A 12,819-nucleotide genomic window follows, 5' to 3' on the forward strand; every position below is an offset into this window, starting at 1 on the left:
ATGGTGTCATATTCAAAGATTCGGGTAGTCCCAGCTACTTCCTTAAATTAAATGTTTGCGACTTGCAATCGGGGTGTTTATTTTCTACTTTTATGGTAGGTAGGCACTAACCGATCACTCTCGAAATATACTTCAAAGCGACTATTCCTTATAGAGTAACATTTTAAGTGGCAGAGTGGGCCTAGGAACTATACTTTAGGCAACTTTAGGGGCAGTCACATTTTAAAAAGGACTGGGAACTATATTTGCTAGTTGGGATGTTCAACAGAAATAAATTTTCAATACATAAACGCCGATTTTTCGTTTCAAGATATTTTCGTCAAACGGTATTACAGATATTACATATTTTAATCCGGGAACATTGTCGGCTTTCAGTTCCATACCGTCTTCGCTGGCCGAAATAGAGAAAATGAATGTTTTATGCGTTGGCCGCAGAACGAGTTGGGGCTCTATCGTACAGCACTTGAGACGTAATAAGGGGAAATCAAATCAGCCTTGTCACGAATTCGCCCATTAGGTTGAGTATCTTCCTTTGAATAAGAAGGTATCTTCCCAATTCTTTCAGTCAACGATAGTATATTGTTTTATTAGGAGTAAAAATGTAAAACCACAGACTTTGCTACAGAGCGCGGCTCGTAAAAAATATGTCGTTTACAAATCTGTCCGCGAAGCGTCCGCGCGGATCTTTTTTCCAAGAGAGCCGTCGACGGACTCATCCGGACGGAGCATACGCGACCATGTGAAATTGTTCATATAAACTCATGGTACTTGCTCGAAGTCGCGGACGTTCCGCTCGATCTGATGAAGTAAGAAGCCACTTCAATTTAAATACATTTTTGTCATAATGATATTTAACAATTTCAACAAACTAAACTATAATTTTGATGTAGAGCAATATAATTTAAATGTTAATTACATAAAATTAGATATGCATTAGTTATAAGTATATATATCCACTTATAAAGCTTGATTTTCATTCATCCGTTGTCCGACGATACGATAATACGATATTAATTTTATTGGTTGAATTTAAAGACTTCGATTGGTTAGAAACGGTTATCCAATCGAAGCCTTTAAATACAACCAATGAAATTAAAATCGTATCAACGTATCGTCGGACAACGGATGCATTAAATTGAAGCTTAATTCTTAGTTTTAATGTATATTTATGAATTCCAGAAATGTTTTCCGTCAAAATGACACTGATTTTCGCGCTTTCATGGAGCGAACCGTCCGCAACTTCGAGTAAGTACCATGAGTTTATATGAACAGAGACATATGAACAATTTCACATAGGTCGCGTCATGGTCGCGTATGCTCCGTCCGGGTGAGTTCGTCAACGGTCATTTTTGGTCGGTAACTGTCAGATTTGTCGTTAATTTTTCAAAAGTTTTGTGTCACAATATTGTTTTTCTTTGAATATTTGCGAAATTCGTGTATCATTAAAAGCCCCTGTAAATTGTAATTATATTTAAATATTGCTTCGTGTAGTTTTTATAAATCATATTTCTATTCGATATAGTAAAATATCACCATAGATTAAAAACAAATTGTAACTATTTTATATTTCAATAGTTCGTTGACAGAGCGGTAAAACCTGGGTAAAACAAAAGAGAGTGCGGGACGCGATATTTATAAAAAAAGATAAATACGGCTGCAGCAAATTAACATATTTCTCTGATATTTCATAAAATAATTCCTAATTAACAAATCATGAGTACAGAAAACAATGGTGCAACTTTAGTAACTCTAGAGCGAGTTATTTTAAAAAATTTAGATCCAAACTTAAGTAATATTTTAATTGTGGGCATAATCATCGCAAAACAACGTCCACGGATAATTGAAGCACAAGAAAACCAACAAGGCGCCTCTAGAGCTGTCTGGAATTTTACTTTTCGAGATTCCTTAAAACATTATATTAATGCAACGTACTGGGGTAGCGCAGAACATATTCTACAGGAAAGTGAGAAATATCATACAGGAGACGTCGGTAAGGATAATTTTGTTTATTTTTGATGTAGGTACATATAATATTCTTTGGTTTTATTATTGATGTAATATGTAATAGTACAGGATCCGGCTGTAGGATTATTACGTTCATCATATTTTTAGCAAAACTCTAATTTGTACGTACATTTATGAATAGGAGAATACACTTTTAACAGAGTCAATCAAAATGTTGCCGCAAATAGAGGATACCAAGGGTCAAAGTTTTTCTTACTACTTTATACGCGTTCGGCAACAATGCCTCGGGCATCTGTAGCTCCCGTAGGGATTTTTCCCTTTCCTATACGGCTAGCGCAACCTATTGCGTTAATCACATAGGAAACGGACTCAAGACCGAGTTGCAGGTCGTTTACTAAGTGGTCATCGCAACCCATGCAAAGAAGCGCTTGCAATGAAATGTCTAGGTAGGTATGCTCTATTTGTAGTCACTTAGGTCACAGAAAATGGGACATTCAATATTACTTGTAACCACTACACTATAACAAAACTCTAAGAATTAAGATTTAAACAATTTAATTTGAGAATTAATCAAATAAATAAAGTTACAAAAATATTATTCCAACAATGAAAATCATAATAATTCCATTCATTGATTTATATAGGGTGGATTGCGATAATTGTAATGCCATGTACGTATACACATACAGGTAGAAATTTAGATATAAGGATTAAAAAACATATAAAATCTATTAATAATCTCCAGCAAAGTTCCGGTCTATCAACTCATTGTATATTAAATAGTCACACAGTTAATGAAAACTCAATTAAGTTATTAGATAGAGAAACAAAAGGCAGACGCTTAAATTACCTAGAATAGTTAGCAATATTAAAATCAGCTAAAAAGGACAATAATGTAAACGACCAACAAGGATTTTTAAACACATTTTTTATTACCTATATTGTAAACTCCTTAAATCCACCACCATAGCAAATATATATATATATATATATATATATATATATATATATATATATATATATATATATATATATATATATATATATATATATATATATATATATATATATATATATATCCTTAAAATGTAGTCAGACGGTTAGTTTTTAAAGAACTCTTAAAAATGCCTAACTAAATTACTCTTTTTATTTTTTTTTGATACATCTCAAAGCGTGTTTTATTAAAATTCTAATACTTCAACGATGTTTCACAAGGAACCAACCACTGACTCAGCACTATTTATTAAAAAAAAACAGATTGACATATCAATCACGTCTTAAAGCTGTGTTGCCGAACTGCCTTGCCAATATTAGCATATAAAACGTTAAAAGTTACCTATTAGATTTATCTTTCAATTATATTTTTTTGGAATCCAGAATAAAAATACCTCATTATTAATTTAAATTTATTAAATTTAACACCTATGCAGGTCCACCTGTCATAATAATAATATTATGGCTCATAATAATATCATTTGCATTGGTTGCGTTAACCACTTAGTGAACGGAGTTGCAGGTCTCGAGTCCGTTTCCTATGCGATTAACGCAATCGGTTGCGCTAGCCCTATAGGAAACGGAAAAATGCCTCCCGTAGCTCCTATAATCAACATTTATGAATTTTGGATAAGTGTAAACCTGAATATGCATTAGGATGTATTTCATGAAAATATTTTAACTTCTACAGTGTGACTCAAAAAAGTTTGAGTAGATGGGATGATTTTTTTTTAAATGGAACAGCCCGTATATTATTGCATTTTGGGCTTCCTTTCTGATAACTTTTACATAATTCTAAGATAATATTATATACCTATGTTTTGATAGTTTCAGAATATTAATAAATAAATTAAAAAAAAATATTGTTTTCAGCCTTTTTAAACATTTTTTAAAAAAACAAGAAATGTCCCTCTTTTTAATTTAAACAAGGTCTCTTTGAGAAGAATGGACGCCTTCTTTAAATTAAATAACGTTGATATTCGCGAATATTTGCAAATGCGAATGTTCGTTATATCACTATAGTATGTATTAATTATATTTTTTATTAGTTGAAGTAATTAATCCACAAGTGATGGTAAGAAAACTAGATGATCGTTCTGAATATTTCCACCCAATGGTTACATCGCCGTATAAGTTATCTCTGAGTGATAGGTCATATTTATCTATTCATCCAAACCCAGAGGCTTACATAGGATTATTGAGATACCCGACTAAACCTACCACCGTGTTTGTTCCTTTTCAAAACATTCATAATAATGGTTCTGGCCTGAACTGTGAGTTTTGCACTGCTTTTATTAAAGATAACGAAATATTATGCAGGGGTATTCACGATAACATTTACTCCGCGTCTAAGAGGGTGCATGAATAACCCTGTATTATTTATAAAGAAATTAATTAATATTATGTGTTTGTTAAGAATTATTTAGTTATTTGTTATTTAACAATATTGGTATTTAATATTCTTCATATAGATGTTGATATACTCGGCGCTGTTCGAAATTTAGGACAAATAAGAATGATTAATTCCAAAAATGGCGAACCTATCCAAGTTCGACAAATAGATTTGTTTGATCATACTTGTTCTAGTCTTAAAGTCACTTTATGGGAACCTGATATGATCAATCGGTAATAGATATCTACTGTTCTCAAACTATTATGTAGAATTTAATAAGTATATATTTTGTAGATCAAACAACTGGAAGCCACGGAGTTCTATTTTATTTTTTACCGATGTTAAGATCGAATGGTCTAGTTTCTTACAAGCTTACGTTGCCAAAACAACGGGTCGTACAATTTTGACAGAGAATCCTATAAGCAAAGATGGCGAATCTTTATTTGAGTATGCCCAAACTGCTCCTATAGAAACCTTCGATATTGTTGCGCAGTTAATAGCTTCTGTGCCTACCAGTAAGAATCTTTAAGGAATACAAAAATGTTTTGCATATTTTTTTTGTATTCTGGGTGGTCCGAACTGTATTCCGTAAACTTCGGCAGCATATCCTGCAGATAAAAATAAGTAAAAAGCTGCGTATAAATATATGTACGTCCTAAAATGCTTAGTTTCGAAGATATAGGGTGTAGATGTTTCATTTTTATTTTGTTTTTTTTTTCAAATAATTTATGAAGTAATATCAATATTTGGATGAAAATTGGTGTCTGGGATTTTTTTGGCATGAGATTTGATTTTGATGCAATATCTCACTTGTAGGGACTCGTACTCGTAGGGGGCGCCACCTACATATTGTTTTACTGAGTTGAAGACTAATAACTTTTCGTCCGTACGTGTATAAAACCGATAAAATTACCGAGTAAAAAATATACATTTACGATGTTTTTTACGTAAAAAAGGTTGCTTGGTCGCTACGAGTAATGCTTCTCGAGATATTTGGAATCGAAATGAATTATCAATACCTATCATCATTGACATAAATTAAACATGTTGACTAAATAGTTATTAGTCTCAAATCATAAATTTGAAATGTTTTTGTGCTAAAAGTTCAACAGAAAAATTTATGATTTATTTAAAAAAATAAAAATTTCCCAAATTTATTATTTCAATCAAATAACTATCTACATCTACTCAACGTGTTTATTTTTTGTCATTAATGACGTATTGACTATTTCCATTCTAAATATTTTGTGAACGGTTGCTCGTAGCGATTTTTACCAAGATATTTTTTTACGTAAAATGTCACGGAAATCTATAATTTTTCACTCGGTAGTTTTATACAGGTACGGAGGAAAAGTTATTACCCTTCAAGACAGTTAAAACACATGTAGGTGGCGCCCCGTACAAATAGGAGTCATATTGACATCAAAATCAAATTTGTCATGTCAAAAAACTCTCTCCCAGACACCAATTTTCATCCAAATATTGACGTTACTTCAAAAATTATTAGGAAGAAATCTCTCTCGAAATTAAGTATTTTAGGACATACATTTATACGAACTTTTTTACTTATTTTTATCTGCAGAATATGCTGCCGAAGTTCCTGGAATACAGTTCGGACCGCCCTGTATAATATAATAAAACTTATGATAATGTTAGGTACTTTAAATGATGATATACTAAGCGTAAAACAACTACAGGACCGGATTAATAGTCTTCTTGACTCCAAACTTAGCGGCAACAAGTCCTTTACAGCCACGGTACTTGCTTTTGTCAGTCACTTAGACTTGGATGGTCTTTCTCAGACCTTGTTAATTAAGTGCGGTTACTGTAAGACGACTATTGATACCACGCGATGTGCTAACCCTTCTTGTCCAAAAGACGAGCATGTGCCCCCAGAAGTAACGTTCGATATTCAAGTGATGTTGACGGATCATACTGGTACTCTTACTAACTGTCGCCTTACCGGACACTCTGCAGAAATAGCATTATGTTGCACAGTAAGTATTTTTAATGGCTATTTCCTTTTATATTTTAAAAACATACCTACATGATTATTAAAATATAAGTCTTTTTTTTTTGTTGAAATATCGAAACGATAAATAAAGGTTAATTCTCAATATACCTTCCGTATCAGCTCCCTTCCGTTTACATAAAATATTATATCATGTAATAATACATTTTTTTGGCGGACGGACTGAAGCGTATCGGAAACAGCGTTGTCAAGTTCTTACATTTGTACCAGCTCTATTAACATTTTGCTGATATTTATTTATTCTTTCACCTCGTAATTAAATCATTACCTTTTTCAAAAATTACAAATTTTTAAAATAAAACTTTCGTAATGATATACATAAATTGTACAATAAAAAGTATGGAACTGATACGAAACGTAAGCATTTACGTATAGCGTGAATACAATCAAAAATACGGAACGGATATGGAATAGAAACGGAAGGTATATAGTGAGAATCAACCTTTATTCTCACTATATATTCCGTTTCCGTCCCATATCCGTTCCGTAAACGTTTCGTATAATTTGATTGTATTCAAACTATTAAACGTAACCATAAGAACGGTACGGAAACGAAAAGTAGCGGATACGGAACGTATAGTGAGAATTAACATTTAATGTCACCTAAAGACGACGGCGACGAATTCAACCTTCAGTCACCTTTGTCTAATTTCGTCGACCCGATTGTTATACAGGATGTTTCAAAAAACATGTGCCATCTGCTTTGTTTCGTAGCTACGGGGGGTTAAAGTTTTCATTTTTTTTTTATTATAATTTTCCTTCTCGTAGTATAATTTTCTTCCAGTGATGCTAATGAAATTTTTAGGGTAAAAGTTACTATAACTGGTACATATTCTAATGTTAAAAATGTGTCGACAGATTCACCAGGGACGTGCATATGGGTTATCACTCTGGAAAGCTGGCCTCTGTGGGGAGATTCCTCACGTAAAAAGAAGATTTATTTTTCATATCAATATAGGTCCGATTCTGCTTTGTTTCGTAGCTATAAGGTGTTAGAGTCTTAATATTTTTTCGATTTATTATAATTTTCTTCCAAGTACTTTTAGCGTTTAGAATGAAATTTTGAGGGTAAAAGTTACTGTAAATATGACATATTTTAAAGCTAAAAAAGTGTCGACATATTCACCAGGGACGTGCATATGGATTATCACTGGAATATTTTTCTAAAAAAAGCATCTACGCTACTGACTTTTTTCTGGTTAGCGAAATAGTGTAAGCAGTTTGATGCCGATTAAAAATTGTCTCTTCATATTTTGTCGATTTCAGCCTCCTTGATGAGATAAGCGCAATTTTATTAATTTGCTTTGATCCAAATCTACTAGCATAGATTATACAGATTATAAACTTATCGTCAAAATCATAGTTTTTCGTGGTTCCGATTTTCGGAGTCGCGCACTATCTAGGTTACTAGTTTGCGCACAAGCATGCCCACTTATGGCCTCTAAAATTGTGCACAGCGCCTGACCGGCCTCGTGACCGACCAAGTTATTACGCTGTTTGAACGGGACTTTATTTTTGCGCACAAGAAAATTTACTTGTTTGCTCATCGTCATAAAAAACAATTTTCGTACCACGAATTAGGGACAAGATTTTTATCTCAATACTTATAGTATAGGTACCTAATCTGTGCTACTAGCAACCTTTTAAAAATTTTAATATCATTAACTTGCGAAAGTTTTAAATAAGTACTCATTGAATACTCATCAAAAAATCTGGAATGCATACTTTTAGAGTTTCAGGATGTTAAAACTTTTTAAAGTTAGTTTTTTTTAGTATTTATTTTTAGGTAATTATCTCAGATACTATTATTTTTTTATTTGAAATTTCTGTAGGTTGGATTAATAGCAATAATAACTAATAGTAATAATATTTAATAATAAATTATGTAAAATATATGATTTATTAATTTTATTTTTATTTCAATATTGATTAATTGTGATTTATAAGATTGCGTTTATCTCATCAAGGAACCCGAATTCGACAAAATATCAAGAGATAACTCTTAATTGGCATTAACGGCCTATACAATTTTAATATCAAAAGAAAAAAAGTCAGTGGCGCACAGGTTTTTTTTTGAAAAATATTCCAGTGATAACCCATATGCACGTCCCTGATGAATTTATCGACACTTTTTTAGCATTAAAATATGTAGTAATTATAGTAACTTTTACCCTTAAATTTCATTCGAATCACTAAAACTACTTGGAAGAAAAGTATAATAAATCGAAAGATTATTAAGACTTTAACACCCTGTAGCTAACAAACAAAGCAGAATCGGACCTACATTGATATGAAAAATAAATCTTATTTTACGTGAGGAATCTCCCCACGAGAGATGGCACATATTTTTTTAAACACCCTGTATAAAAACCAATGATATTAGATGTCCATCACATGTTTTATTAATGTTATATAAAAACCAATGACATTAGACGTCCAGAACATATCAAGATCGACGTCATGCATTTAACTAACGCTTCGTCCTACGTGGGAGACAAAAGCGCGCGATTCGGGCGGTGCGAGCGACGCGTATTTATCAAACAACGTTTTCTTACGAAGCTGTCCTAAGTAGGAGATGCGCGCGACTGAAGCGGCACCGCACGCGATTGAAATATGTCGCGCGAGTCGAGCTCATCGCCCTCTGTAGTCGCACGCGTCGCCCGCTCGCCTTTGTCGCCCACGTAGGACGAAGCGTGATCCCTTGAGCCTAGATCAATTTCCCATATTGATATTAACCCAATTCGGCCTAAATTGAAGACTTAACAATATACATTCATGTCGTATCGTGATTGAAGTTATTTTTTGCTTTCTGGAGCTCTTATATTGTCCAGGTATATGCTAAAGATATTTGCATTATCGCATTTTAGGCTACAGAATTTTCTTCGATGTCAGACGACCAAAAATGCGCATTAAAATGGAAGTACTTACTAGAGCGCTGTAAAGTCCGATTAGCAGTGGTTTTTATGATGGCCCCAAGACCTGTTATATCTATAGTACAAATTCAATCTGCAGCTTTGGATGATGTGGCTAGAACTTTACCGCTTTGCTGATCCGTATGCTTTTAAAATAATTGAAAATAATATATTTCGTTTTAGTGTAGTTTATTTTATAGACAAATGTATTATTCTTTATCTAGATACAAAATAATTTTTATAACCGTCAATCAATCTTTTATATAATCAAAAAAAAACAACGTTAAAATTTATGATCGACGATGTTAACCGTATAATTTTGCATAAAATTCCCATCGGCCACCAAACGTCACTTTTAAGTTTTAAGGCACATTGACGCTTTTTCTCGATCATATGCATATCATAGGCTTCTGAGTTATGACAAATAAGTGACGGTTATAAAAAAATAATCGAATTTTAAGTTAAATTCGTGTGTTACACTAGATTATAGATATTAGACATTAAATAATGGGTTATTAGATACTAAAAGGAATTCGATTTACGTTAGAACATATAGTTTACTGTTAGTTGCACTAAAATTGAAAACAGTTAACTGATTCTGGATAAAATTAATTTTAAACGATTTAATAACCAGGTTTATCACTACCATTCCATTGTCAAAATATCTACTGTTTACAATATAAATCATATTAATACAAATTAACTTTTTCTATTTACTCCCTCTAGGCTGGGTATGCCCACAACCAACAGGTAGGGTTTACAAATCGGGATCCCGGTATACGTTTAATCCCGAAATCCCAATATTAAATCCCGGGATCTTGAAAATCTCGAAAAATTTAAATGTCCAATTTAAATTAATGATTCCACTTTATACAGTTTTGTCTTTCAAAGATCATATTTTATTTATACTAAGTAGAACAAGGGTAGAACGTCAATATTTAAAAGTTATATTTTCGTGTTTGCTATAAGTATTTTATTTTTTTTAAACAATAATTGATTTTTTTTTAAATCACTAAATATGAATGTTACTTTTTTATTTTGCGTCTATTTTAATAAAGCTCTTTTCTCATTTTCGTTTTGATATACTATATAGCTGCATTTTAGTAAATATTTCTTTAGATTAAATTTCTCGGATTATAGGTTCTAATCCCGGGATTTAAAAACGGGATTCCGATCCCGAAAATTGGAAACCCTACCCACAGGGTATATGCCCTTATTGCACAAACACAGTAGGCCTCACAGGTCGCAGTCTTTCCGGCAGGGGATGGCCATTTATTATTGGAAAAAATACCCTTTATTGTCGTAATATTGGATGTTGGATTTTATAAAGTGGGTTTTATGAACCATAACCGTATAATTGAAAAAAGCTGCGTCCAGTTGGCTTGAAATGCCGATCGATAACATTCTCCATATAATTTTACAGACAAAATGACAGGGCGCCGATCTTCATTCCAAAGCCATCGCTGACGCCGTTTTTTTTTTCGAGCATATTGTATTTAACGGGGCGATTCATGGAGTTGTTTTAAGAAAACTTCATATGTATGTGAGGTTTGAAGAAATCTTGAAGAAGTGTGAGGAAAACTACAGAATTACTGTCCTCCATTCACGCAGTTGTGTAGCTCTGAACTGTTCAAGAACGCGATACTCTCACCATACTCTCACCATTCAATTGTGTCATAAAGTTCAGAACTGTTCCGCGCCATATGGAGGCACCAGGCTATCGCGCACAGCTCCTTTCAGAACCGTTCTGAGTAGCGGCGTAAAGCTCTGGAACTTGAAATTCGCAAATGTATGTCCCTTGATTATGTATAAATATAAACAAGGGTATGTCTTAATCATCTTGCCTTTTAAGATAGCGGGCGGGAGTACCTTTTCTAAAATTTGAAATTAAATCAATAGGTGTCAATAGATGAAAATTGTTTATAAGTACAAGGTAAGTCTTAAATAAGTGCAAATGTTTTCAGGGCTGGTAGCTCTTGATAAAAGAAACGTATTTCCTTTTTACCGTTGTTCAAATAATAAGTCCAAAATAACCGAGTTATTTTACTTTGAAAATTAAATTTTGAGAACCCCTAAGCTGGATTTTTCCTGGGTTTTCTTTCTTGTAAAATTAATCTACTACCTATGTTGCCATATTATTCACAAATTATTTTTTCAAACTAAAAACTAATTCCAAATCTCCAAAAAAAAAATTCAAAAAATATCAAATTTTTTTTGTTCACCAAAACCCACAAAAAAATTCTTAAGCTTGTTTCATATAGACGCGAATCGCGAATTGCGATTTTGCGAAACTGCTCTCATTGGTCCAATTTTAATGATCATGTAGCGCTGTCAGAAATTTTAAGATTCGCAAGATTTAAAATTTGGGGGGCGGGAAAGTTAAAGTGTTTTCAACTTTTTGCGAATATTCGCGCGATTTGAAGGTTCGCGTTTGCGCAGAATGGTGTTGTGATCCGGTTATCGATTATTTTGACGACGCTGCCACAAAGTACCAAAGTGGTACCAAAGTACAAAGTAACTGAAAGCATTTCTCCAGGTGAAATGGGTTTGATTTGGTTTGGTTTACACGAGGTATATGTTTTTGATATAATATGGTGACAATTTTTCAACCAAGTTATCAAACTCCTATACAGACAATCTGTGAAAAACATAAACACATCATAGTCAGTAGACTCAATCTGTGAAAATTCCTAAATTTGTTCTCATCTTTTTTCCTCATTTCTTGAATTAAATTGCGATAAGCACCTTGTTGCTTACGAAATTTAAATATTTCACATGTCCCAAATGACCTATAAACCCGTTCTTTTCTACGTTTTAACAATAAGTAAATGGCAATTTTGCACCTTCTGTTCCAATCCCACAATCGTAATCAATATTCATAATCATTAAACAAATTTAAACTCATATTGTATGCTATATGCTATAAAATATAAAATAAAGATCGTAAACACGAATAAAAACAAATTAAGTTATCTCAGGTTATGATTTTTTTTAGTAACTTTCAGTTGAGCAAAAATGAAATGTCCCTAAAAATTCGCGACTGTATGAAATAGGTCCAAATTTTGCGAATATTTTTTGGCGAATCGCTTTTCGCAATTCGCGATTCGCGTCTATATGAAACAAGCTTTAATCATGTTTCTTGGGTCGAAATCAGAGATATAGAAGAGATAACACTGGTCGAAATGTACTATGCCTAAAAATTTTTGCACTTCTTTAAGACTCACCCTGTATAATATAAATATAAAGATAAGATATTTAGCATATTTAGGGTGTGCAATTTTTTTCTAGAGAACGTCCGAAATTGGAATGCATGAAAACCTAGTACATTAGTCTCACCTTTTATCCATGAGTCCATCACTTTGAATCTTTGAATAAAAAGGTTTCATAAAAAGCACTATTCATATATAATTCATATAATTAGCCAAGTGAATGTTCATATATAAAAATATATTATGAACATATGAACAGTCATATATTTTAAACGTAAACATATAAAAGATAATATTATGATATTAAGTGAATAT

At 32.6% G+C, this 12,819-nt stretch overlaps 1 protein-coding gene across 1 annotated transcript; it reads left to right on the forward strand.

Annotated features, from left to right (window-relative positions):
* Positions 1 to 1,338: 1,338 nt before the first annotated feature.
* LOC115879681 (meiosis-specific with OB domain-containing protein) lies at positions 1,339 to 9,971 on the forward strand. Its single transcript, XM_030896610.1, has 6 exons — positions 1,339 to 1,990; positions 4,008 to 4,232; positions 4,431 to 4,584; positions 4,646 to 4,866; positions 6,008 to 6,348; positions 9,251 to 9,971. The coding sequence occupies exons 1-6, from the start codon at positions 1,714 to 1,716 to the stop codon at positions 9,431 to 9,433; spliced, it is 1,401 nt and encodes a 466-aa protein (XP_030752470.1). The 5' UTR covers positions 1,339 to 1,713; the 3' UTR covers positions 9,434 to 9,971.
* Positions 9,972 to 12,819: the final 2,848 nt, after the last annotated feature.

This window comes from Sitophilus oryzae, unplaced genomic scaffold (assembly GCF_002938485.1).
Source record: "Sitophilus oryzae breed Bouriz unplaced genomic scaffold, Soryzae_2.0 scaffold_1583_pilon_pilon, whole genome shotgun sequence".
NCBI lineage: Eukaryota > Metazoa > Arthropoda > Insecta > Coleoptera > Curculionidae > Sitophilus > Sitophilus oryzae.